Source organism: Schistocerca piceifrons, chromosome X (genome assembly GCF_021461385.2).
Source record: "Schistocerca piceifrons isolate TAMUIC-IGC-003096 chromosome X, iqSchPice1.1, whole genome shotgun sequence".
NCBI classification, from domain to species: Eukaryota; Metazoa; Arthropoda; class Insecta; order Orthoptera; family Acrididae; genus Schistocerca; species Schistocerca piceifrons.
In genome coordinates this window covers 348269401-348294579 of record NC_060149.1, presented here as the reverse complement: position 1 = coordinate 348294579, position 25179 = coordinate 348269401, and the positions used below count along the sequence as shown (strand labels likewise).

The 25179-nt window shown below is 43.2% G+C and overlaps 1 protein-coding gene across 1 annotated transcript in view; it reads right to left on the bottom strand.

Annotated features, from left to right (window-relative positions):
• The window catches only part of LOC124722345 (putative uncharacterized protein DDB_G0291608), a 74637-nt gene that overhangs the window by 19492 nt on the left and 29966 nt on the right, over window positions 1-25179 (bottom strand). The window contains exons 2-3 of the mRNA XM_047247518.1: window positions 17483-17593; window positions 2438-2689 (exon numbers count right to left, since the gene is read on the bottom strand). Coding sequence (XP_047103474.1) covers window positions 2438-2689; window positions 17483-17593 — 363 coding nt within the window. The remainder of the gene's footprint in view (window positions 1-2437; window positions 2690-17482; window positions 17594-25179) is intronic.

Here is a 25179-nt window from a genome sequence, read left to right as displayed (position 1 = left end):
CGACAGCAGCTAAAACACCTACTTGGGCATCATCATTTGTTGCAGGTTGTGGTTGACGTTTCACATGTGGCTGAACACTTCCTGTTTCCTTAAATAACGTAACTATCCTGCGAACGGTCCGGACACTTGGATGATGTCCTCCAGGATACCGAGCAGCATACATCGCACACGCACGTTGGGCACTTTGATCACAACAGCCTACATCAACACGATATCGACTTTTTCCGCAATTGGTAAACGGTCCATTTTAACACGGGTAATGTATGACGAAGCAAATGCCGTCCGCACTGGCGGAATGTTACGTGATAACCACGTACGTATACGTTTGTGGCTATTACAGCGCCATCTATCACAAAGCGAAAAAAGTGGTCCAACTAAAACATTCAAATTTCTGTACGTACTACACGAATATGTAATAAAAATGGGGTTTCCTATTTAAAAAAACGCAGTTGATATACGTTTGACCTATGACAGCGCCATCTAGCGGGCCAACCATAGCGCCACCTGGTTTCCCCCTCAAGCTACACAAGTTTCGTCTTTGTAGTTTTTTCGTTTGACGCTTATTTCGTGAAATATTTGATCCGGTCACTATCAATGGACCACCCTGTATACAGAAAAGTCATAGTCGCCGGCACAAGTGAGGCGTCACCATAGAAACTTAAAAGTTGCGTTAGTGGCAGGGGCTCGAGCAGCCGCGCCTAGCCCTCTTGAACTCTCAGGACTCTTCTCTCGCCGTGAGGACTATGCGTGGTGCATTACGACAGTCTCAGCCGATCGTCAATCTTCAGAGCTTTATGGTCGCGGTTTGTGAAACTTTTCAGTTCCTAACGTTTCGTCCGGAGTTGCGCTGGACATTTACAGACGTACTCCGATTTCCGCTGAGTGTTGGAGACTGTCAAGATCTCCAGTGTAGCTCTGGACGAAATGTTAGGAACGGAAAAGTTCCGTGGACCATGCCTATCCAACCTGGAAGACTCACCAACAGCTAAGACATCCAGTCGTGAAAGCCTTCAGTACACGAGGGTAAGTCAATAAATAAGTCGTAAATGCTAGAATTCCGCGTATCGTTTCAAATTCCGCGCCTATACGTATCTAGAAGATGGCAGCACATGTGGGGTGGAAGAAGTCCGATATGCAGTACTCCGCGGCCAATGATTAACAACGATTTGCAGTCAAACCGAGAAGGCGCGTGTGCTACGAGTGTGTACCCGACTAGAACGAGGTTTTTTGTCAGCCGAGGGACTGTCGAGAGAGGGCGTCGAAAGAGAAATTCGTTCCGTACATGATTAGAACTGTATTTCATACAAATTTGCCTGCAATTGGATACAGGAATTCAGCAAAAGACAAAAAGTCACAAACAAGGAGCGTCCAGGCCGCCCTGCTTATCTAGTTTGTTTCCTCGCCTAGGGGTATTTCGCTACCAGCAGGACACATCGGTCTTGCGGGTTGTAGCAATTTAAGGAACCAAATAAGCTTGTTATATTCAGAGGGGGCACGCGTTTGATGGGAACGCTGCCACAAGAATTCTATACTACGGGCTTCGAACGTCTTGCCGAACGTTGGGACAAATGCGTAATTTTACAAGTGGAGTATGCTGAAAAGGAAAAGAAATTTTAGGCCTGTACACGCAGCTCAGACTTATCTATCCCAGTTTGCGACTTATTTACTGACTCATCAAAACAGTGACGGAAAAAAATCGCGACGTCAAGGAGGACTTGGGCGACATAAACGAAAGTTGGTAGGCGTGTTTTTACACCTGAAATATGATCTCAGTTAAAATTTCGCGCCAGTGGCATGAGAATGGCGCTAACAGCGTCACTATGAGGCTGGAATTCAGGCTTGCTTTAAATATATGCTGTAACGGTCGTGAGCGTTACATAACTTTGAGACTGGAAGTTGTGAGTCTGCATACCGCTGTTGTAACCCAACAAGCTCTACACAGGGTCGACGTGTTGCCTTGACCTGCTCGATCACCAGATGTGTCTCCTATCTAGCACATACGGGACATCATCGGGCGACAACTCACAACGTCATCCACAACCAGCATTAACCTTCCCTGTACTGACCGACCAAGAACAACAAGGATTGAACTCCATACTACAAACTGACATCCGGCACCTGTGTAATACAATGCATGCACGCGTGCATCCAACATGCTGGCGGTTCCACCAGTTATTAATGTACCAGCTTACATTAACCTGTGACCTTAGAATGTTAATCACTTAAATATGTTAGCTAGACAAATGTATTCATTCCCCACATTAATTATTTTTTTGGTGCTGCAATTTTTTTCTGTCAGTGTAGTTTCATACGTCTTAATTAGTCTTTTCTTCGAAAAATAAGGTCGTCGTCCACTTCCTTCTTAAGGGTTCACTGACGTCTTACTCAGTCTCCCTGTTAAGACTATTACGATCGCGATGACGAAATCGGCGTTTACCTGTCCCGGAGAGGGCGCCGTCTGCGGCTGCGGGGAGCGCTGCTGCTGCGGGGGCGGCTGCGGGGGCGGCGGCTGCGGGGGCTGCGGCGGGCGCGCCTTGCGCCAGGCGGCCGTGGGCCCGGGGGCGGCGCCGGGGCCGGGGCCCGGCGGCTGCGGCGTGCGCGTCCGCCGCTCCTCCAGCACGCCCAGATCGTCCGCGTAGTGCGCCACGTGCAGCTGGCCCAGCGAGTCGCGCACCTGCGACGAGTACATCTGCAACACACGGCGCCGCGCCTCACACACCTGCCCTCCACCTCGACACACACGTTAACAGTCAAACGAGTTGACAGCACAACCAGAATGCTCAGAGTTTGTCTTTCACTACTGCTCGCGCAAAACTCAGACCGGAGCACGACCACTTTCTCAGGACTGCATAGACTTTCAGGAATATATTCAGTTTTAACAAAACCTATAGTTACAACATTTAACAAAGAAGGTATTGATTCGACTTGCCTGTGCATACGGATGAGCAAATACACTGCCGGGGAAAAAAATTCAACAGCCTGAAGGACAAGGCCACTTTATTGACAACTTAGGTGACCGGTAGTCCATCATGGTAGGAGTGTGATGATGACAAATTCGGACCAAACAGTCGGGCGAATACAGATTTACGCTCCCCCCGCCCACACACACCCTCCTCCCCTCCACCCGCACCCGGGTGGCAACGCAGGCGAGTGCTCGCGCATGCAAAAGATCATTAACGTGGCGAAAGGCACCACGCGACAGACTGTCCCAAGGATCTTGAGCCTTCAGTTAAAATTTGGTAATGCTGTTTGCTGTCCCTGGTTCCGCTGAAAAAGCTCACCACCTTCCTGTCGAACAAACGGCAATAGCACGACGTAACAGCCGGTGATATGTAACTAGCACTGGTCACTTTAACCTGCAGAACACCAAATGTGGCCGCGAGTTGCAACGTATGACCCCCACACTATAAAGCCTGGGATGGAACCTATGCGTCGTGGGCGAAAGCACTCTGGAACGGGCAGCTGACCAAGTCTAAAACATACACGTGTACGTCCATCGCTCGCATGCAGGCAGAACCTACTCTACTGAAGATAACAGATAACGTAATTCCACTCTTCAGACAATTCTTTCACGATACCTACCAGAGTGGTGTCGGTGGTAGCCTGGCCAGAGGCACACTTGATTGTAATCCTGCTGCAAGCAGACGATTCCTAATCATCCGAGATGACTCAGCAGTTGCAACATACGCCAGAATTTCGTGCCCGAACGACTCGTCGGCACGGCTGTACCCTAGAATGAATGTTGCGAACACTGTTCACCTCCAAATCTCAGCACAGTTGCTGCCTGTAGAATGAAAACAGAGGCTTCACAGCCACGTCACCTGAGCGCCATCTGATCGCCGATAACCGTGGCGAATGAAACACTATCACTACAACCCATCAGTATCCAAGTATTATACCTTGGTGACACCGAGCACAGTCCTCTAAGGTATTGCATTTTTTTCCCGGCAGTGTACATTAGCGTTGCAGCTTCCATTACACTCCATCAGGATAACTTGAAATTCACAACTGTGAAGGGATCACCAAAGGAGGTTCAATAGATTAAATCTGTTCTTTGCAGTCCTAGAGGAAGTTTTTGGATCCTTAAGCAGGGAAAAAGAGAGGGAGGAATGCGGGTAAACGGAACATAAACAATCGAACTTCTTTTTGTAAATCAGCGTTACACCGTTTGTTTCTAATTCAGATAAAATTCATCAATGAATCGGAGAACTGAGAATAGCAAGTTTGAAAGTATACCTGGAAATAAAAATTACAGTCAGACTACAATAACGTACACCAAACACAACGAAAAGAAAGCAGCAGAACAAAAGAACTATGAAACAGAAGAGCATAAAACTCCTGGGGTGTTTTAAAAACTAAGATTCCCATATGTCCGAAAGGAAATTTTACGGTCAAGTGTATATTACTGAACAGATAGTAATTTTTAATGCGTAAACTATTCAAAAACTGTAGGGTGTTTAGCGAGCAATGGAAAGGCGCATGTTGGGAAATTCAGGAGAGTAGGGAAACAAAGAGAGAGCAGAATGGTTCAAATGGCGCTAAGCACTATGGGACTTAACATCTGAAGTCATCAGTCCCCTAGACTTAGAACTACTTAAACCTAACTAACCTAAGGACATCACACACATCCATGCCCAAGGCAGGATTCGAACCTGCGACCGTAGCAGTCGCGCGGTTCCAGACCGAAGCGCTTAGATAGGTGTATGAATGGCTACTCATTCCTCCTCCAGAGTCGAAACCAGATAAGGTAGTGATGTTGGACTCTGGGGTCTGTAGCGAAATCGACATTCTAACTTACCCCAAAGGTGTTCCACTGACAAGGGAATGGTCCGATCCGACAAGTCGAAACCTGCAGGAAGAATACACCGAAAGAAACACAATGCCAAAATTTTAGCTTCTGAGGCATACTGCAAGTGTTTTTTTTTTTTTTTTTTTTAATTCCGTATATAAGCGAATAGGACTCACGCGCCGGTTCCGTACAAACTTAATTATTTATACAGATGGTTCATCCATCCCGGGAATCGAGAATATCGACTATTTTTGTCTGTTACCGACATCGATATAGGCTGTCCGACAGTGAGAAAAAGTGGTGTTAACAGGACAGATATTCGGATAACAAATGAAAATTTTTTATAATTACAAATTAACTGTATTCAGACTTTTTTCTTTTGGTTGCATTGTGAAAATTACTTCTTGCCAAATATTATGGCAAGTACGCTACGTTCTCGTGCCACGGCTACATTTTATTCGCCGATTCTCGCGCTAGGGGCTGCTATAAGCAGTTCTTCCTGCGGCAAAAATTAGTAACTTCCACAATCTTTAAAAAATACTTGCAGTGCGCCTTAGCAGCTAACTTTTTGAGAATGCATTTCTTTCGGTACATTCTGCCTGTTTGAAAAATGTCGGGTAAGTTTCGACACGTCGGACTGGACCATACCCTTGTGATGGCTTTGAGCACTATGGGACTTAACATCTGTGGTCATCAGTCCCCTAGAACTTAGAACTACTTAAACCTAACTAACCTAAGAACATCACACACATCCATGCCCGAGGCAGGATTCGAACCTGCGACCGTAGCAGTCGCGCGGTTCCGGACTGAGCGCCTAGAACCGCGAGACCACCGCGGCCGGCTACCCTTGTGAGTTCAGGTCGGGACTCAGGACAGGCCAGTCCATTTCAAGACTGTTATTGTCCACAAATTGTAGCCTCACAGATGCGTCATGACAGGGTGCAGTGTCACGCTGACACCAAAATGCACTCAGCACACAAGCTTTAAAATGTGTTTATGTCCTCCTGCATTTATAGTTTTCTTAGGCGCAAGAAGGGAACCACACCATAACCACGAAAAATACACCCATCCCTTAACAGCACGTCCTCCATACATCATTGCTGGCACTACACATGATTGCAGGCAACGTCCTTCAGGCATTCTCCAAACACGAGCTCTACCATCGGATTGTCACAGGATACAGCGTGATACATCACCTCGAATTACTAGTTTCCAGGCATCCACAGTCCAATTGCGTCGCTCTTTGCACCATCCCATGCGCTGCTTAGCACTTACTACAGAAATGTGTGGTTTATGAGAAGGTGCTGGTCTATTGTACCCCATTCTTTTTAACTCCCTACGTACAGTCACACTGCTAGCTGGACTGTTGGTGGCACCTGGGAAATTAAGAGTGATTCCTTCAGCTTATTTCGCGGGATTTTTTTTACAACCATCCTTCACGTTACCCGACGGTCGCCGTCTGGCAATACATGAGTTCCACTTGGACTTGGTTTAGCTGTGTTTGTTTCTTCGCGTTAGTACTTCACAGTAACATCACCAACAGTAGACTTGTGTAGCTTCAGAGTGTTTGAAATGGTCTGATGGATTTCTTAAGCTGGTCACATCCAATGATTAGTCCACCTTCGAAGTCACTGAGCTCTCCCTACCGACCCGTTCTGTCGTTAAAGCCTCCCTACTGACAACACAATACAGTCCGTTTTCTTTTATAATGGAGGGTTCGCCTCTCGTGAGATCTACTGGTACTTTTGATCAGACGGTGTATTGGCTTCACGAATGTGTGTCGTTTCACCTCATATTGCAGGGGGAAGTTAATTGTCGGAAATAGCAACCGTTGTAAATTATCATGTACACGTCACAATTCACTGGTCAAGGTTGACACTTTGTACTTCTGCTTTCGGACTAATTCGCGTATGGTACGAATTTACGACCTAATTTATAGTTAAACCGACTAACATCACGGGAAGAAAACATACTGCTTGGTGCTATGCACAACTGCTGAAGCAGAAATGGGACTGTCCCGACTTTACAGAGACTGTGTGTGTGTGTGTGTGTGTGTGTGTGTGTGTGTGTGTGTGTGTGTGTGTGTGTGTGTCCACGCATATTCTGCAGTTATGTAATGAAATTGGCGAACTATGGCGTTTGGAGCAGAGTAGCAGGTTCTTTTCTCGAACTGCATACGCCCACAACTAAATCTACGAATTAACTGTACCAAGCGGCGAGCCAGTAGCAAGCCAACAAACTGCGTTAGCGCTGCAAACTTATCGTTTCTCGCTTCATCCAAAATTAGTGGCTGAATCGAAACCAAACACGTGGCTTCCATCAGATGCCAGGTGTGTTGCAAACTAGCAGCAGTATTATCACTCTTGCGAAGTAAACACACTTCTTGAGGTCCTTTCAAATGATAGAGCGCAGCAATTAGTCGTCCTTTTCTTGCAGGTTTTATTCGGCAAATCTAGATTTCAGCCTGTGCATATCCATTATCAATGCGCCATTTCATAGTATCAATGCATGTTCTAGTACGTCGTCCACGGGGTGTTGAAGCAAACTTTTCCTTTTTTCCACTGACTTTCGTGACACTGTACAGCAAACTGGGCAATTTGAGCCTCCCACAAACTATATCAAAGCTTCCACAATTCTCCTTCCTACCTTCTGCTTCTATTATATTGCCATTATCTTCCAAAAGCTTTATTTTGAATGTTCTATCTTCGAGGCACACTTCTATTGAGAATATGGCCCTATTTAACACATTATTGCTTGATTAGCAGTCTCTCCAACTGAAACTCGTCGTGCCCAGAACGTAGCAGGAAGATTGTGGGGGACCGCCGTTTAAGGTGTTGCAAAAACAATGAAAGACAAGCGATCACTTTTGGGACGTACTTTTCAATCGAACCACTTTTGTTGCCGGCCAGTGTGGCCGTGCGGTTCTAGGCGCTTCAGTCTGGAACCGCGTGACCGCTACGGTCGCAGGTTCGAATCCTGCCTCGGGCATGGATGTTTGTGATGTCCTTAGGTTAGTTAGGTTTAAGTAGTTCTAAGTTCTAGGGGACTGATGACCATAGATGTTACGTCCCATAGTGCTCAGATCCATTTGAACCATTTTGAACCACTTTTGTTGGTGTCGGTTTCGGTTCATTTTGGAACACCCGAACAGTTTCATCCCCTGTATACGGTTTCTGTAGTTCCTAGGTCGAATTTGTGAGCATTTCTTTACACCAGCTGACGCGAGACTGTTTTTGAGTTTGGGTCAAATTGCACCGGAATTATACGGGAACAGATCTTTCTCACAGACAAACGTTCATGCAATTTTGTGCAGTCTTGGGTATATCTAAGGACGGCTCTATCTCGCGGTATACCACATGTCAATTCTATTTAGTCATGTTGTGCTCACTATCTTTTTAAACAAACGATTTTGGTCGATGGTCTCGAAATTCATCGCTGAAGAAGCATTACAATGATGCAGTTCTGTAAATGAGTTGTCAACAATCTTCAGTAAAGGCGACTTGTTACCAAACCTAAGACGAAGGTATTCGAGGGATTGTTTTTAGGCCTTTACGATAAGCGTAAAGCTCATCCACCGAAAACCTTCGAGTGAAATGTTCACCGTTTCTTCAAACTCTCACGGTACACATAGTATTAGACTAATTTCTGAATTGTCATCTCAATAGCGCCACCTACTGACAGTCTGTAAAAAATTATAAAAAACAATCCTGTCCTGCGTACACCTTTGTCGGCGCTTGTGACGGAAATGGCAGCAAGAGTGCAATTGCAAGGTGTCTGCTTGCGAGAAGAAAGGGTTTCAGTTCCCAAGCTCCATTAACACTGTTCGACTCAGTTAAAGCAGGAAAATTTTGTAAGTTGAACTCTCGGCGCTAGACGCTGTCCCCCAACAGCCTCGTAAGTAGGCTTCTGTGAATTATTCAGGGAAGAGTGACATGTAGAAGCGCGGAGTGGTCCGTGCACGGATAGCCAGCAGATGTCATGGGTGCGGGTTTGTGTCTCGGCGTTACTCAGTGTTTTAAACTGTCACAAATGTTCGTACAAATTACATTTGCCGTTGATACGGTACTCTAAACTCACTACTGAGGTGAGAACTGGGAAATTTTTATAGTCCAAATGCATCAGAATTAGCAAATCGAACATTACATATTAAATATTTCTTTTTTAAACACAACTGTCTCGCCTACGAATACAACAACCAGAAACTGTAGTAAAATCATTAAACGTAATTCTCCTATCCATCATGTTATTTTCGTTCTGATACGCCGAGGAAATTTGTACAGTGTTGAAAAACTGGACTCGCTTTTATGACCACAGCGGTTCAGGTTCCCGTCCGGAGATCTAAATTTAGGTTTTCCGCTATTTCCCTAGATCGTTTAACGCAAGTTCCAGGATGGTTCCTTTGAGAGGGACGCAGCCGATTTCCTCCCTCATTCCGAGCTTGTTCTTCGCCTCTAATGATCTCCTTGCCGAAGGGACGTTAAACCCATTCTTCCTCTCCGGCCTGAACCAGAGTGCCGTGCCTGTGAAAAAAGGATTTTTATTCGAGTTGAGGCAACACTGCAGTTAACCACTTAAGTAAATGCATGTCTACGGGATGCTTCACAGGCGCCTAATGAACAAAATACGAGCGTACAGAGTGTCTGACCAACTGTGTGACTGAATGGAAGAGTTTCTAGTAAACAGAACACAGCCTGTCATTCTCAACGGAGAGAAGTCTTCAGACGTAAAAGCAACGTCAGGCGTAACCCAAGAGGATGTTAGACAACCATTATTCTTCACAGTACATATAAATGATCTAGTAGCTAACGTAGGAAGTTCCACGAGGCTTTTCGTGGATGATGCTGCTGTTGTATACAGAGAAATCGCAACGCTAGAAAATTGTAGCGAAAAACAGAATAGACGCTTGGTGCAGGTAGTGCCAATTGATCGTCAACATAAAAAACGTAATACGTATAGTCAGAAAGACCCATTATTGGACGATTACAGGGTTGTAGAATAATCACTACAAGCAGTTACTTCCACAAATTATCTCTGAGTATGCACACGGAATGATAAGACGTGGAACAACCACACAAAATTAATAGTGGGTAAGGCAGATACCACACAGATTCATTGGAAGAATCCTTATGAAATGTAACCCATCAACAAAGAAAGTAGCTTACAAAACCCTCGTTCGGCCGATACTTGAATATTACTCGGCATTCTGCGATTCGTGCCAGTTAGGATTGATAGAGGAAATAGAGAAAATCCACAGGAGAGCAGTATATTACGTTACAGGTTCATTTAGTAAGCGCGCGACGCGCGGTCTGAAGTAACTTGTCACGGTCCGCGCGGCTCCCCCGTCGGAGGTTCGAGTCCACCCTCGGGCATGGGTGTGTGTATTATCCACTGCATAAGTTAGTTTAAGTTAGATTAACTAGTGTGTAAGCTTAGGGACCGATGACCAAAGCAGTTAAGTCCCATAAGATTTTACCACAAATCTACAATCTAGTAAGCGCGCAAGCGCCACGGAAATGCTCAGTCAACTCCAGTGCAGACGTTCTGCATCACGGTGCGGATTACTGCTAAGTTCCGAGGACGTACATGTCTGAAAGTGTAAATCAATATATTGCTTCCTCCTACGTATATCTCGCGAAAACATCATGAACATAAAATCTAAGAGATCCAAGTCCACACAGAGGTTTACATGCACTCGTTCTTCCCACGAACTAATCGCCACTGGGACAGGAAAAGGGGAAAGTCACACTGGTACACGAAGTATCCCCCGCCACACACCGTAAGGTAGGTTTCACGGTATAGACGCCGATGTAAATAATACACACTATCAAATATGTGGGGAAAGGTAGAGGCAACTTTGCTACGGAAACGACTGATTCGAAAGCTGTAAACGAAAATGGGAAAATTTCAAATTCACCATTGGTATGCTGATGAAAATAAAAATCCACGTAGACAGTTTTGTAATTTATCTATCTTCAAAATGACCTACAGTCGTAATAGCTCTTCAAAGTGGAGTTCCCTAGCTCCAGTGCAGGCTCGATCTCGTCGCACTAAGTTCTATCGTACCTGTTGAAATACCATCACGATTATTCGAACAATGTCAGAGGCCGCGAGAATCTTGCCATGAGATCCTCTTCAGTCTCCACAGGTGTCTCATATACAACAGTTTTCATATGAAAGTACAAGAAAAAAACACGCGAGTTCGTATTAGGTGAACGAGCTGGCCACAAAACAGAAACACGCCTACCTATACTTCTTTTAGAGAACGTCTGACGAGAAAGACGTGCGAACTGAAATGAGGCTGTATCATATTGGACCAGCATAAGTACATTTGTGTTGGTTTCCTGTCCACACCACTCGTTATGTACGCTTCGGGTTTACAGAAACTAGCAATGTTAGCAACTATGTACATAGTAAATCAGTTAATAACTTCGTACAACCACCGATACGTAGGTTCTCTTGTTCCACTGGCAGAAGTGTCGCCTACCAAGTTTGTCTTGGTACACTGTGACTTAACCGTTTTCCGATCATGGTTCCTTATCTGAAACGGATGCATTTTGGCTCTTCCATCATGCCTGAAATTTTGTATTATCATCACAGAAACAGTCGGCGTAACAAAGTCGCGTCCGTATTACCGCCTCAGGAGATAGAACATGAGGTCTGCAACAAAAGCTTGCTCGTCAACACAGTCTACGGCAAACTAAGTTAAAAAAAAACTCGGCAGTGCTTAGTCAGTGACAGGCACGTCACATTCCTTCTCAATACCTTTTACCACAACTAAAATAATTATTTGTGATCTTAATCTTTAATTATACATGCACGCCTCGAATACTGGAATCCCACAAAAGTTAACACCTATTACTCTGCAAAGGAAATTGACGCAATCGCCCAAGACAGAGGAGCTATATGACTTACGGCCATCTGCAAAAATACTTAAAAGAAAGAAAGTACACAAAACTTAGGCGAAAGGCACCCTTAATAGAATTAGCCTTTGCGAGAAATGTATATGTGCTTACATGCTCGTCAATAATTTCCTATCTCTATCCATTAAGAGTTCACAAATACACATCCCTTCTAATTCACCTGTATGTTTAGCAATAAAGATACCATATGAGTTATTCTTACCTGTAAACGTTTACGAAAGTACATCTAAAAGTTTAATTGTTCGATGCTACATGTTCTGCAAAATTCTTCTATTTTAAGTTAGCATCGGAAGAATAAACAAGAGCTAAAAAATGAAGATAAACATACACACGACGTTCTACAGTAACGCTGGCAGAAGCAATTGTAATTTTTGTAAAAGTGCAAGCGAAAATAGTTTTCCCAGAAGTAGTGTACATCTTCTATACGAATGACAACAACAAAAAATCTTTGCCCGACTAACAACAAGCTCAAAATGCAAACGAGCACTAATAACACACAAGTGATAATTTCTCTCTCTCTCTCTCTCTCAGACGCGCACTATCCGAGCGGCGAAATATTTCAGGAAGATGATATTTTCGACGATGAATACAAACTGCTCGATGAAAATCAACGAACGTTAGAGAGTTTTGCGAGAGATTCGTAATCGGTGCATAATTCGTAAAATAAGTAAATTTATGAGGCTATAAGTTGGCGAAACAGTGTGATGAACAGTTACGGGTAAGCTTGGAGCTTTAAAGACAATCTCGTCTTCTATCATTCAATACGACTGGCGGAAGTTAGCAAATTAACTCGTGGGTATAAGCAGGCAGGCAGCGTGGGCGTGGCGCGTCGCGCCACACTTGTGTGCCCTTGCCTGCCAAACAGAAAGTCGGTCAAGAGCAGGCGAAACCCCACACAATGCAAAAAGCGCCCAAGAGCCGCGCAGCCAGGCGGACTTGGCCGCTTCTTGCACCGGGGTTGGGCGACGCGGAGACTTGGTATAGTCTATCTATATATAGAGATATAGTGCCTGTGTGTGTGTGATTGGGGCCCTTCCGGGAAGAGCTCGAGTTCAATGAACGCGTGAACAGTGTTGCCACATGTCACAGGGATACATAAATGTGTCAGTCACGTTCGAGGGAGTCACGTGCCAAATGTAAATGCAATGCTCCCGCAGATAAGCGAGACACTACGACCAATTCCCCGGCCGTTATCGCCCGACGGCTATAAAGCAATGTCTACTGAGCGTACTTAGGCAGTCACTCGCTGAAATGATTTAACGCGTGTGATTACAGAATCAAGTAGCTCGGTAAGTCAATTCGATTATTACCGCCGGCTGTAAACAAATCGCCCACGACGTAATGTAGGTAATCCGAAGAGTCTTCTCTTTTTTATGTGATGTTTACTTTTCTGGCAAACAGTACATTCCCAAGGAAATTCTTATAAAATTTTTTAAGAAGCGTATGCAACAGGTAAAAGATAGCTTCGAAATCAGTCTCCCTGATAATACACAGAACCGACGAATTAAATACGCGAGACCGACATATGCAGTTGTTTGTTTTCTAGCCAGAGAAGAAAGGATAGACTATCAAAGCTGCTTTAAGTGGTTTTGTTTATTATTATTATTATTATTATTATTATTATTCGAATACATATAAAATGTTTGGGAATACACTTCTCTCTGGAAATACTAATGAACTGCAATGCTCGGTAATTTCTCGCACAACTAATTTGTGTTTTTTACGCGAGAACCGATGCTGCAACTATTTAATATCCTATGATGCGTCGAGGTTATTCCCGTTTTTGGTACACAAAAGAACTCTTCAATAGTTTATTGCACAAAATCATGTGTAATGTGACTTTTCTAATGGTCTAAACGAAAAAGCCGCGACAACTTAAGATTTTTGTTATGACGGAAGGTCAGTTGAAACTGAATGTTCTTGTGAAATATCGGGTCTGTAGAGCCTCTTGTATTAAATAAACCTACGACACGAAATCCCAGTTCCGCCTTGTCTTGGAAGAAAAGTGTCAGCTTTTAGTAGCGATAGGAAGAACTCCTGTAGATCACCACATAATTGAGTATGCTCCTCAAAGTGACTTATCGATATTTCCTAATGTTACACAGTAAATACGTATACATTTGTCATCATGAATAAAGTTTGGTGTTTTCTTGTATTTTAAATTTGTGTACCGCGACGACTGCTGATACGCTCCGAGATAGCGTATTATTTTAAATGTGCTTATATGCAAAATGGTTCTAGAGCACGAAATTTTACGGCCCAGTTGTGAGGTAATGGTACCGCCGCTATCGTGGTCCTGGACGCAAGGATGAGTGGACTTAGGAAATTAAGAAACACATTACGATTCGAAAATACTCTCTTTCTAAACGTCCAAGTCTTAGCTGGTTTCGTTTAAATAAACTTTTATGAACCTATGTCATACAGCCTCTTACACGTACATCAAATGCCCTAAAAACGTACACACTCCCCTTTTGGTGTTGGATTATTATATAAGTCACTGCACTTACCATTATGATTCCAATCAATGCTATTTGTTTCAGCAAAATGAAATGAAACAGCAACGGAATCAGGCTACAGGAAATAGTTCAAGAAGTTTTTCGACATATGTATCATGTGACCTGGCGATAATGAGTTACGGAAATTTAGTAGTTAAAAATTCGGAACGTTTCAGTGGTTAAAAGGAAGGTGGGTATTGCTTATTTACGAAATGCTGTTCAGAAGAATTTAATCTAAATACATCCAAAGCCGAAACCCAGGAAATTATACAATTGTAGAAGTCGGCCGATTTTTACACTCACAGCTAGGTAAAGCTAAATCACTTACAACGCCATGGCACCGAATCGTCTGATGGTTTCCCATTAAATCAAGACAAACGTTATTAAGGGCGTGAAACCAGAGCTTTGACGCCATACTCTACCCTGCTTCTAGTTTCTCACATTAAATTTCCTGCTCCATAAATTAGGGTTATGTCCGAAACAAATCGAAAGATCACAAACATTCTCCAACCTTTATTCTAGAGTTTTACCGATATTATTCGGCGAACATACTTTGCTTGGAATTTCGTTTCTTTTGTAGTCCTATATCTCGACCAAGTACAGCAAAATGATAGAAGAGGCTGCGACAGTAAACTTGGTGAATCTGGAAATTATACCTAAACGAGAACTGTAGATGCATGCTCGAATTCTGCCAGCAATTAGACACTTTTTCAAAGCAGAATTGAGCTCCTCGGGGGAAAAAAATGGTAAGCTCCAAAAAGGGGAGTTTGGAGACAGAGTTGTGTCTCAAATGGCTTTTAATATCAATATTCTTCGATAAAGGCACAGAAACAACTAGAAACTATATAAAAATAAAACCATTACTGTATTGGATATACCATTATGTTATCCAAATCACATTGACACAGCTCGTTGCTTGAAAGTACTTAATCACTTATCAGTCTTAAAATATGTGTCCGTTGTCCAAACGTGTTGGTTTTAGTGACAAAAAAAAAAAAATATTCATGGTGAACGGGAGGGACGTAATCTCAGAGGGGCAAAAAAATCAACAACATTCTTCTTGTCTTGCCTCTCTCGTTTCCTGAAACTTACTTTGTTCCGGATGTCATGACAAAGATGACGAGTAAAGATGATAGGTATTGGGGGGGGGGGGGTGCAGCGACATTCCACCTGCATTCATCCCTTAGGTTGACAGCCAGATGACTTCTGACCATCAAAGTCACCAATTCCTAGAATTATTTGTACGTTTGCGTCACACTGCTTTCATATACTTCCTCATAACATTTAAGGAGACAGACAGTTAGGTCCTATTTCCTTTTTATCTACAGTTTTCCCAGAACGAGATGTGTATTCTTCGCCTGTATTACACCTCTTCTGCTTAAACTTCTCTTGTGGGTGGGATCTCAACTTTTTCCGAAGAGTCCTCTTTGTCTATTCTTCTGCCCCTTCATGACAGGTATTTATTATTATTATAATTATTATTATTATTATTATTATTATTATTACTTGCGCGAATGTAAATGAAGAAATATGCATACACACACCATCAAGCTTTCAACAACACATATCCAATAATAACCTCATATTTCATGCATTTCACGAACCTAATGGTATGTACATGCACTAACCATTATGTTCGTGAAACATACTAAGTACAACAGATTTGCAAATTTACATACCTCTGAATCATTGGGAATGTACTCAGGATCCTAGTCAGAGATATCAGGATCATTAAGAACATCATCGTTTTCTTGTACCTCGTCAAATGTGGCTATAATCTCGGAAAACGTACACGGGTAAAGCACCAGACATTTTACCTGTCGCTTGCCATTATGTTCCCGCGACAGGTAGCCACTGGCGTTTATCATGAAGCACCGCCCTGACTCCTGTTGAGTGAAATTAGAACTTTTTCCTGCTGCTCATAGGTAGCGCTCATAGACAGCGCCGGTTACCCTGTAACTCAAAATACATGGTAGTAGCTCTTACCATTATATTTCTCCGAACCGCTCAATTTATTGAAATGCTTGCCAGCACATGGTCCTCCAAAATCTGTGTAGTACTACAAATTCCAAAAGAAATTGTATTTATTTCAAAATTTGCGGATGAAACGCCCAAAACTCAGTCACAAGTGGGAAAACTATTCTTCGTAACTTCGATTTGTGAAGTATAGCCATTTCTTCACTACGTTTTCTGGAAAGCGTCAGCACATTATCTCGTGTTTTCTTTTTTTCTATTCAGTTACGTTTTCACTACATAAACACTTGCTCATTCCGGAGAAGTGCTACAGATGATGTCCCAGGACGAATGGTCAATACTCACATGAACCCTCATTTGAATCAAACAATTTCATACGGACATATGCCCTGTTCCGAATGGTTTTCGAGATGGAACACACGTACTCTAAATTTGTTTTTGGGCTGGTTGCGCACTTACCCAAATCGCTGTATTGGTAGCGGTAGTACAAGTAACTGGCCACCAATGTCGTCAGACCTTACACCATCAGATTTTTGTTTATGAGGTTGGATGAAGTCTGAGGTGTATAAACGAAAGGTGAATGTGCGAGATGAACTGCTTGGTCGCATCACGGACATTGCTGCCTTCATTAGGGAACGTGAAGAGGCACTCAGGCAAGCAACACATGTTCTAGCAAGAGTGCACAAATGTACTGAAGTTGACGGTGGGATACTCGAACATTTATTGTGAACTGTACACCAGCAGTTATGTGTCGTGTACGATAATGCTTACATGTTAATATATTAAAAATACGTCTTTTTCAATTGATACTTTGTAAACTACAAGTTAAATATTTACTAACTGTTGTACATGCGTAAACCTGACAATATACTGAATAACACAGAAAATAAATAACGATGCACTTTTTGTGTGTTCTGTCTCGGAAACCATTAGAATAAGGCATGTGTCCATAAGAAGTTTTTTTGCTTCAAATGAGTGTTCCTCTCTTATCCCTGAATATTAACTGTTCTTCTTGGGCACCATGCTTCTTGCAAACAGCATTTACGTTATATATATTGGAGGAAATGGTAGACATCAGGATACTAAGTTTAAGCTCATTTTTTAACAAAAGCGAGTTTCCATTTCTCTGAGGCCAAAATCGCCCTACATACGAAGCTCGTGTGAGAGAGAAATTCCCCTTTGCCCACGAAGTCTCCCGATCGGTAGGAGAAGAGTAGCACTTGTGCATACCGGAACCATAGTACTTTATTTTGGACAATTAAGGTATTTGTGCGTGGTGAAAGTAAAATGATTTTGGCAAATACCTGTGCGTCTGCATAGGCTGCCGTTGGGGCGTCGCTATTGTATTTCGCGGCCGCGAAAGGGGGGCACGAAAGGCCCGCTGGAGCACTAAGGTAGGTGTCGGAGCCGCGCGTCTGCAACAAGCACCACGCCACAGGCGAATAAATCTCACTGCTGCTCATACATGGCTCCTCCTCACTTTTTGGGTATCCAAGCAAATATTTAATTATTATACACACCTTTCGGAAACTTTATGATTCAGTGACTAATAATACTATATATCAGGGGGATTTTAATACAAAGTCGATATACTAGCCTTCCAGTTATTAGATAAAGCTGTTTATCAGCTCATACACTGAAATATATCGTGTAGTGACTTAAATGACTAATAACTAAATTATTATATAGGTAGTTCTGGCAACGAAAACAATATGCTGAGGACAGTTTCACAGTTCGTAAAGTAATAGCAGGCGTGAATTATCGCACGGGATAATCACGCAAGCTGTATTGGAAGGTATAAGGTAAATATACGCATCTGCATCTCTATAGATAAAAAGCAGTTTGTTTTTTTAATCCTTCTTGAGACATTGAGTAAGTCATACTATATAAGTAGAAAATTAAATTCATTAAAAAGCATTTGTGTCACTGATGATGCAGGTGACAGTATTGGGATCTCGAGGAAGTTCCACGTGCATCACAAACAGAAAAATGCACACGAGGGCAAGCAGCATATTGTGTTACACAGACAGTAGCACCTCACCAAACGGTAAGAGAAGGGTTACACATTAGCGAGAGCTGGCAGGATCCCGACGTAGGGTGCACAGCTCTGCTATTACTACTGCCTCATACGTCACAGCTGCACACGCATAGCCGACTAGCGTGCCGATCGCGAGACCCACGAACCTAATTGGCTCGGTTTTCATCAAAGACTGTGCCACTGGAGCACGTACGCCGTACACGCTATCTGCGGATGCTCTAGCGTTCCGACTGTCAATGGGCAGCATCGCAGGTTCGAATAAAGTCTACGGAAAGACTGAAAAAAAAATGTTAACACTATAGCGTCACACACCGATGTTGAACACTCTCTGAAGCTAATGGTGCATATTTTGTTTACTGGCGGAGGTCCTCCAGCGTGAGAAGTGCACTTACAGTGCAGGATGACATATCCCGACCAAATCCTGATCTATCTACACGGATCCACATGGCTCCCCCACATCATTAACACGTTCCTCTCTCAGAGAGAGACAGTGTTCCGTCACTAGTGACAAGGATATTGAAACGAATGCACTTTGGTCCGATCAAGCGGAAGGCACCGGTTGATGTAGTCGCTAGTTCACTGGCGCATACCGTAAGAAAGGTCAATAAGCAAGAGGTGTGTGCGGGGAAGCATATGCTGTAAGAGGCGGCAGATGACGTCAGCTGCTTTGTGTCCTCCCAGCCGGCGACCCACTTCCAACAACGCGCCTCCGCCTGCCCTTCCCCTTCCCCTCCCCCACCTTTCCCTGTTCCGCGGACACTGACACCTGGCCCTGGCTCGGAAACCACTGCCACGTTCTGTCAACAAACATGTATTCTTAGCTGGCTCTAAGCGTACAACCCAAGTAATGGTCCCCATTATTCTTATTTTTTTCCTCTTCTAAGTAGCTCAGGTACCTCGCTTCGATAGTTTGGCCAGTAATCATCGGTGATTCTTAGGATTTCGCTTTTATGGCTGTTAACGTGGTTCAGTTTGCACATTACATGTGGTTCTGTTTGCACATTACATTACAGATCTGCAAACTGGTAAATAGGTGAGCCGGGTCGTAAGTTTGAAACAGACAGGAGCGTAACACCATTGGTAATGAGGTAGTAAAGCAGTGCCGTGTTTGAATCAACTTTCGAGATTATGGCCTGTTAACTTCAAAACAAAACGAAAACCTCACAGTTAGACTACCAGCACTCCAAGCAGTTATTTGCGTCCATAGTTTCAAAAGTCTACATTCGAAACTGTTTACTAGATAACAAATCGGTATTCGTAGTGTTTATAACTGCGTAGCACTGAATTTAATGAGAACAAATAAATATCCAGGTCGAGAAATCGGAAAAAAAGGAATGTTATCGCGTAAATACAAGTATCACTAAGAAAATTTCGAGACTTTATGTGTTCTCCTCATTTTCCCACTTCGTAAGAAATATGTGGGTCGGCTGCCTCCCATATGATCTACTCACGAGTTTGCACGGTCAGGAATGTAACAGCGTCCTCTCGTGTGCTACAAACTTCAGTCACTCGCTGTCACCCACCCAGTTGAACTGTAAACTTTACCGACAGACAGCTTTTTTTTATTACTATATCAACGCGAGTTTGAGTGCGAAGCATCGATTTAGGGATTCCTCACCCTTCGTACGCATACTAAGTCAGAAAAGAAAGGTATTATCGCCGGCCGGAGTGGCTGAGCACTTCTAGGCGCTAGTCTGGAACCGTGCGACCGCTACGGTCGCAGGTTCGAATCCTGCCTCGGGCATGGATGTGTGTGATGTCCTTAGGTTAGTTAGGTTTAAGTAGTTCTAAGTTCTAGAGGACTGATGGCCTCAGAAGTTAAGTCCCATAGTGCTCAGAGCCATTTGAACCATTTTGAAAGGAATTATCTCGAAGATGAAATGTGGCCCGTGTGTGCAGGAACAGTCGCCACGTGTTCCGTCAAAGGTGAATGACTGAAGGCGAAGTCCGCTACACCTGCCGGCACATTTCTTCTGCCCAATTTCTAGGTGTCGGCTCGGATTTCGGTTTTTTCAGTCAAGTTTCTGTGTCTCGATTTTTCTACAGGCATCGGGAGTGCTCGATATTTTTAACATAGATTTCCAGCGAATTCATAAAGTCACAGCAAAACGTATCTCCTGCATTGCCCTTTTATGTATCCAAACAAAACCAGATTTTTTCCCCTCTTTACTTAACAGTACATCTTTATAAGCAGCTTTACTCCTGCTGGGATCACAAAGAAAGTGGAAGGATACATTTTCTGCCACATGCGCTGCCCTTTCTTTTCCCCCTTCCCCCAGCGACGATGATGCGCAGTGTTGTGCAAAGGCGCTCGGTATCTTATCGTTATGTCCGAAACGGGAAATTATGTCGGATTTGAAGAAGCTTACGGAAGAAATTGCCACTGCAGTTACGGGGCTGTCTCCACGTTGTGCAGAATATATTTGGAGCAGAGTGTAGAGCGTTTGTTTGGCCGTGTCCGTAACTAGTGCCAATGTTGCGTTCGTCGTTCTCTGCCTCTCCCACCCCTTCTTTCACGCCCATTGCTGACGGAGCCCTGAGTTTAAATCTACCCGATTCCAATTTGCGTTTCTTGTTTTGCTTTACATGAACTAATAGAAACTATGCTTTTTGGTATTATAGCTACTGATGCTTTCCACTACTTATGTTATAATTACTTCTAAACATTGTAGCCCATATGTAATATAAGCATCTTTCTTTAACGTCTGTTTCGTTATGTGAACTTAATGTAAAATACGTTATTAAGTGGAATGTCTGGTTAGATGGAAGGGGGGCCTATGGCTGTAACACTGCCAGGAGAAATAAACTGATAGTCAAAATGATGCGTACAACTTTCCGATTGGGGAGAAAAATGCTCAGCTTTCCGACGGTGGAAGTGGTCTTGTACGAAGTCCAGATCTCACTTCGTAATATTGTAATGTTGCCTGACGAAAGTGCGCAATGGTACTAACAGCGAAACTAAGTAATGGCGACATATGGAAGAACGTAGGGCTTCACATATGGGAAATATTGTGTCCAAGTAGGCCGGGTGGACATGTTGGCGTTAATTATTGATGCAGCAGCGGCGCAGCGCCACATCGATTGGCCGGATGGCTGCGCGCCAGCGGCGGGCTAGGGCGTGGCCCACGCACAGCCTTGATTGATCTGTGCAACGTGCGCCCTTCTCCGCTTTTTGTCCACGCTTACCTCTTCTTTAGACCATGTGTATTGCTCATTTTCACATTCTACCACGTGCAGATGACAGGTATTCTTAATTTCTGTCGTTCTTTAATGACTCAGAAATTGGAAGACGCGTTTTCTCGCTATTCTGCAGTTTAACCTCGTATTCGCGTGAAATCGTACACCAACACACACGGAAAACAAACATGAGATACGACAAGTAACACTCGTAATCCCAATTACATGCGCAGTGCAATTTTCAAATAAACTAAAAAAATACTACGCTGTCACAAAAGAACTCGCTTTGGACGCAATATACAAGTACATACGCTTCGGGATGGGTTTCTTCTTATCAAATTGTACTACTGGTTACTGGATAATGTATTCGCGTCTGAATATCGCAAATAATAGCACGTTTCGGTTGCGTATTTCTCGTCCTTGAGAACCAGCTATTTATTAACAATGTGCTCAAAAAGACTAGATAGGATCCTCGGGTTACAACAAAAGACTGAAAAAGTATTACAAGGTTAAATTACTCATCTCGAGTAGTAAAGGGCGATCTTTAATAATCACTTGAGAGAATGTGAACTTGTTAGCCAAGATCGCTTGTAACAACCTTTGTTGTCGATTACCGGTTTCGGTAAGCACGCTTACCATCTCCAGATCTCGATAAAAGGTTATAACATGTATCCTGTATCTGCTGCGCAAGTACTCTTTCTAAATCATTACCAGGTATGTGAGGGACGAGATGAATGTGGCATCGGCAAGTCAAGGTTAAACTCCCAATATACAGAATAATTCGCCAAATGCTCGTGTCCCGTACCACACACTAGAGTGTGTGTACTTCACTGCAGCCAGGGCACCGCTGAACTGAAAGACATGTTTTCTCGTTATTCTGCTGTTTTACTTGTATTCGTGTGAAACCGTACAACAATAAGCACGGGAAACAGTCTAACGGTGTCCTAGCTGCAATGACGTAAACTGTGATACGGGCACGCGCATCTGGTGAATTACTCTCTAAATTCTAATTTTAACCTTGACGTGCCGACGCGTCGTTGATCTCATCCCTCACATACCTGGTAATGGCTTAGAAAGAGTATTAACACAGCTGGTATAGGAAGCATGTAACAGTCTTTTATCGAGATCTGACGATGGTAACCGTGCTTACCGAAAAAGGTAATCGACTCGACAATAAAGGTTGTTTTTCAAGCTATCTTGGCTAAGTTCACCTTCTCGCAATATTGCATGGTTCTTAGAATTAATGAAACAGAGAAACAAAGAGTTTCATTCCGAGACCAGTTAAAAAATACTTTTAATATTCAACCGTGGAAATAACAAAAACTTTTTCGCCGTTTACAAATAATGTAATTTTACACACCCAAATGTTCAGGATCCCACTTCTGTGACATCTTCGAGGAAACCAAAGGACACGCAGACAAAGTCCCATTTTGAACGGGATCATCACTGTCTCTTCCACTAAATGCCATTTATCCACTGACATCGCACATTGCCAGATCAACATTAGAAACCCGTTCTGTCACATGAGACGAATGGAACGACGGACAAACATAAATCACTGTTTACACATTGAAGCTTCCCCTACAAAAACTTGCATTCAGTGATCTCAAAAGAAGTGTTGGTGTGTGCCAAAGCATAGCTGGTTTTTCGTCGTCTATGTATGTGCAGCCGACCTCCTATGAAGTCGAAATACTAAAATATGTTTGGTCGTAATTACTTAGTTACATCTTCCATAGGCGACTTGAACGGTACTTTTATCAAAACAAAGTAGAATGGGTCAGTTTACAGCATAATTATACATGCTTAGGAACAATAACACTGCATTTTCAACCCCAATAGAAATGTTGTGAAACTTTCATCAGATTTGTGTGTCTTCCGTTGTAAAGAATAGCATTATTACCTTAATTACCAGCTGCCACGTAATGAACAAAGCCTGCATCTGTTCTAAGATAGATCTGAACCCCAGAAAAAGTCTCTCTTATCACACTGTGCGACTCCGCAAACATTGTTATCGATGCCGAAATGACAGATAATGTTTTCCTTTGCATTTCACAATAATTAAAAAGTGATATTAGTCGTGGTACTGAGTTATCATCAACAAATGGGCTCTGCAGTGTATTAAATACCGACGACAAAAGCCGAACACGATGGGAAATTTCACTAGAGATGTAAACAGACAGTTCAGTATGATCAGGCTACAATAAGCAATACAGCCCTTCAGTGATACGGGAAGGTTGGAGTATCCAGTAGCTTCGTTCCCGCACTGCCCGAGAAATTCCGAAATGTGTGGCAGTAAAATAAAGAAAAATTGGCACTCCAACATCACTGGCCCAACTAATGTTGCCTTGCCCTGACTTTAGTCATTTAATTTTTACTTAGTAAAAGTGAGGGCAGAAGCTGAAGTAGTTCTTCCAGACGGACGAAAAAACTAATTAACCGTACGTTAACAAATCCCTGAAGTCAGAATGCCCGTTTTACGAGGGCGTGCTATAAAGTAATACCTACAAATCCTTCACGTGAAAACTCTTTAAAACTTTAAAAATAAAACAAATGTTATTAACAGTCTACATCTCTATTCTCAATGCGCATATCTGCAGCCCTCTGCCACGAGAAGGCTACGAATTGTAGCGTGTAACATGGTAGTGTGTAACGTAACTATGTCGGTGCGTGAGAAACAGCGTCCTGTAATCGACTTTCTAATTCGAAGACTTCGTCCGTATGTGGAGCATCCTCTCCTTCAGCACGACAATGTCAGCACGCGAGCGCTGCGGCGTCTGCAACAATGCGACGCCTTGGGTTCACTGTCATCGACCATCCTTCATACAGTCCCAACTAGACCCCCTCCGATTTTCATGTGTTCCAAAACTTAAAATACATCTTCGAGGACTTCGCCTTGATAGTGATGAAGCGATGTCAAGCAGAGGTGAGGTTGTGGTTCCGTCAACAAAGCTGAACATTCTACAGTGACTGTATCAACAAACTGTTCTCTCACCGGGAGAAATGTGTTCGCCGCCAGGGTGACTATGTTGAGGACAATATGTATATGTGAATAATAAAGATGTAGAATATTGATAATTAATTTAATAACGTATGTTTTACTTAAAAAGCCTTAACAGTTTCCACATAAAAATTAGGAGGTATTACTTTTCAGCACGCCCTCGTACAACTGAATTGTAAAATATTTCATCTATTTTCCTAACGCTGATCACGCAAGGAGATATCATATAAAACCAACGCAAGAACAACAGTGTGTTAGGGGAGGAACAAAAATATTTGAGCCATTAGTCATATAGTTAATCTTCTGTAGAAAAATTCATATAAACATCAGTCGGCAGCTGATGTTAGCGTGTGTGGCATTTTCTTGACGCACATGCTAGACAGACAATTTCAATTTCGTAAACGAGTTACCGATAATCGCCAGTTAATGACACCAACCTTCTAGGAAATCCTGTTACTGCTGAGAGACGTTTTAAACGGCGCTTTCTGTAAAAATGTAACGCAATATAATAGACAATTGGTTGACTGGTCTGTTACCTTAGAGAATGTTGTCATACGGATCAAGTACGTAGACTTTAACTATCAGACAAGTAGCCTGGAGATGTTTGTTCTCAGCAGGAGCAAAATTTCCTGCGCGTCCCGGGAGGTGTGATACATAGCAAAGTCCAAAATCTGCTGCAGCAGCACTTCCAGTGGCTGCAAACATCAACGGAGTTCACTGGATGAAATTTTTGCGGCTTGAAATATGGGCTAAGCAGTCTAAAATATGAAAGTGGCAAATGAGACGAA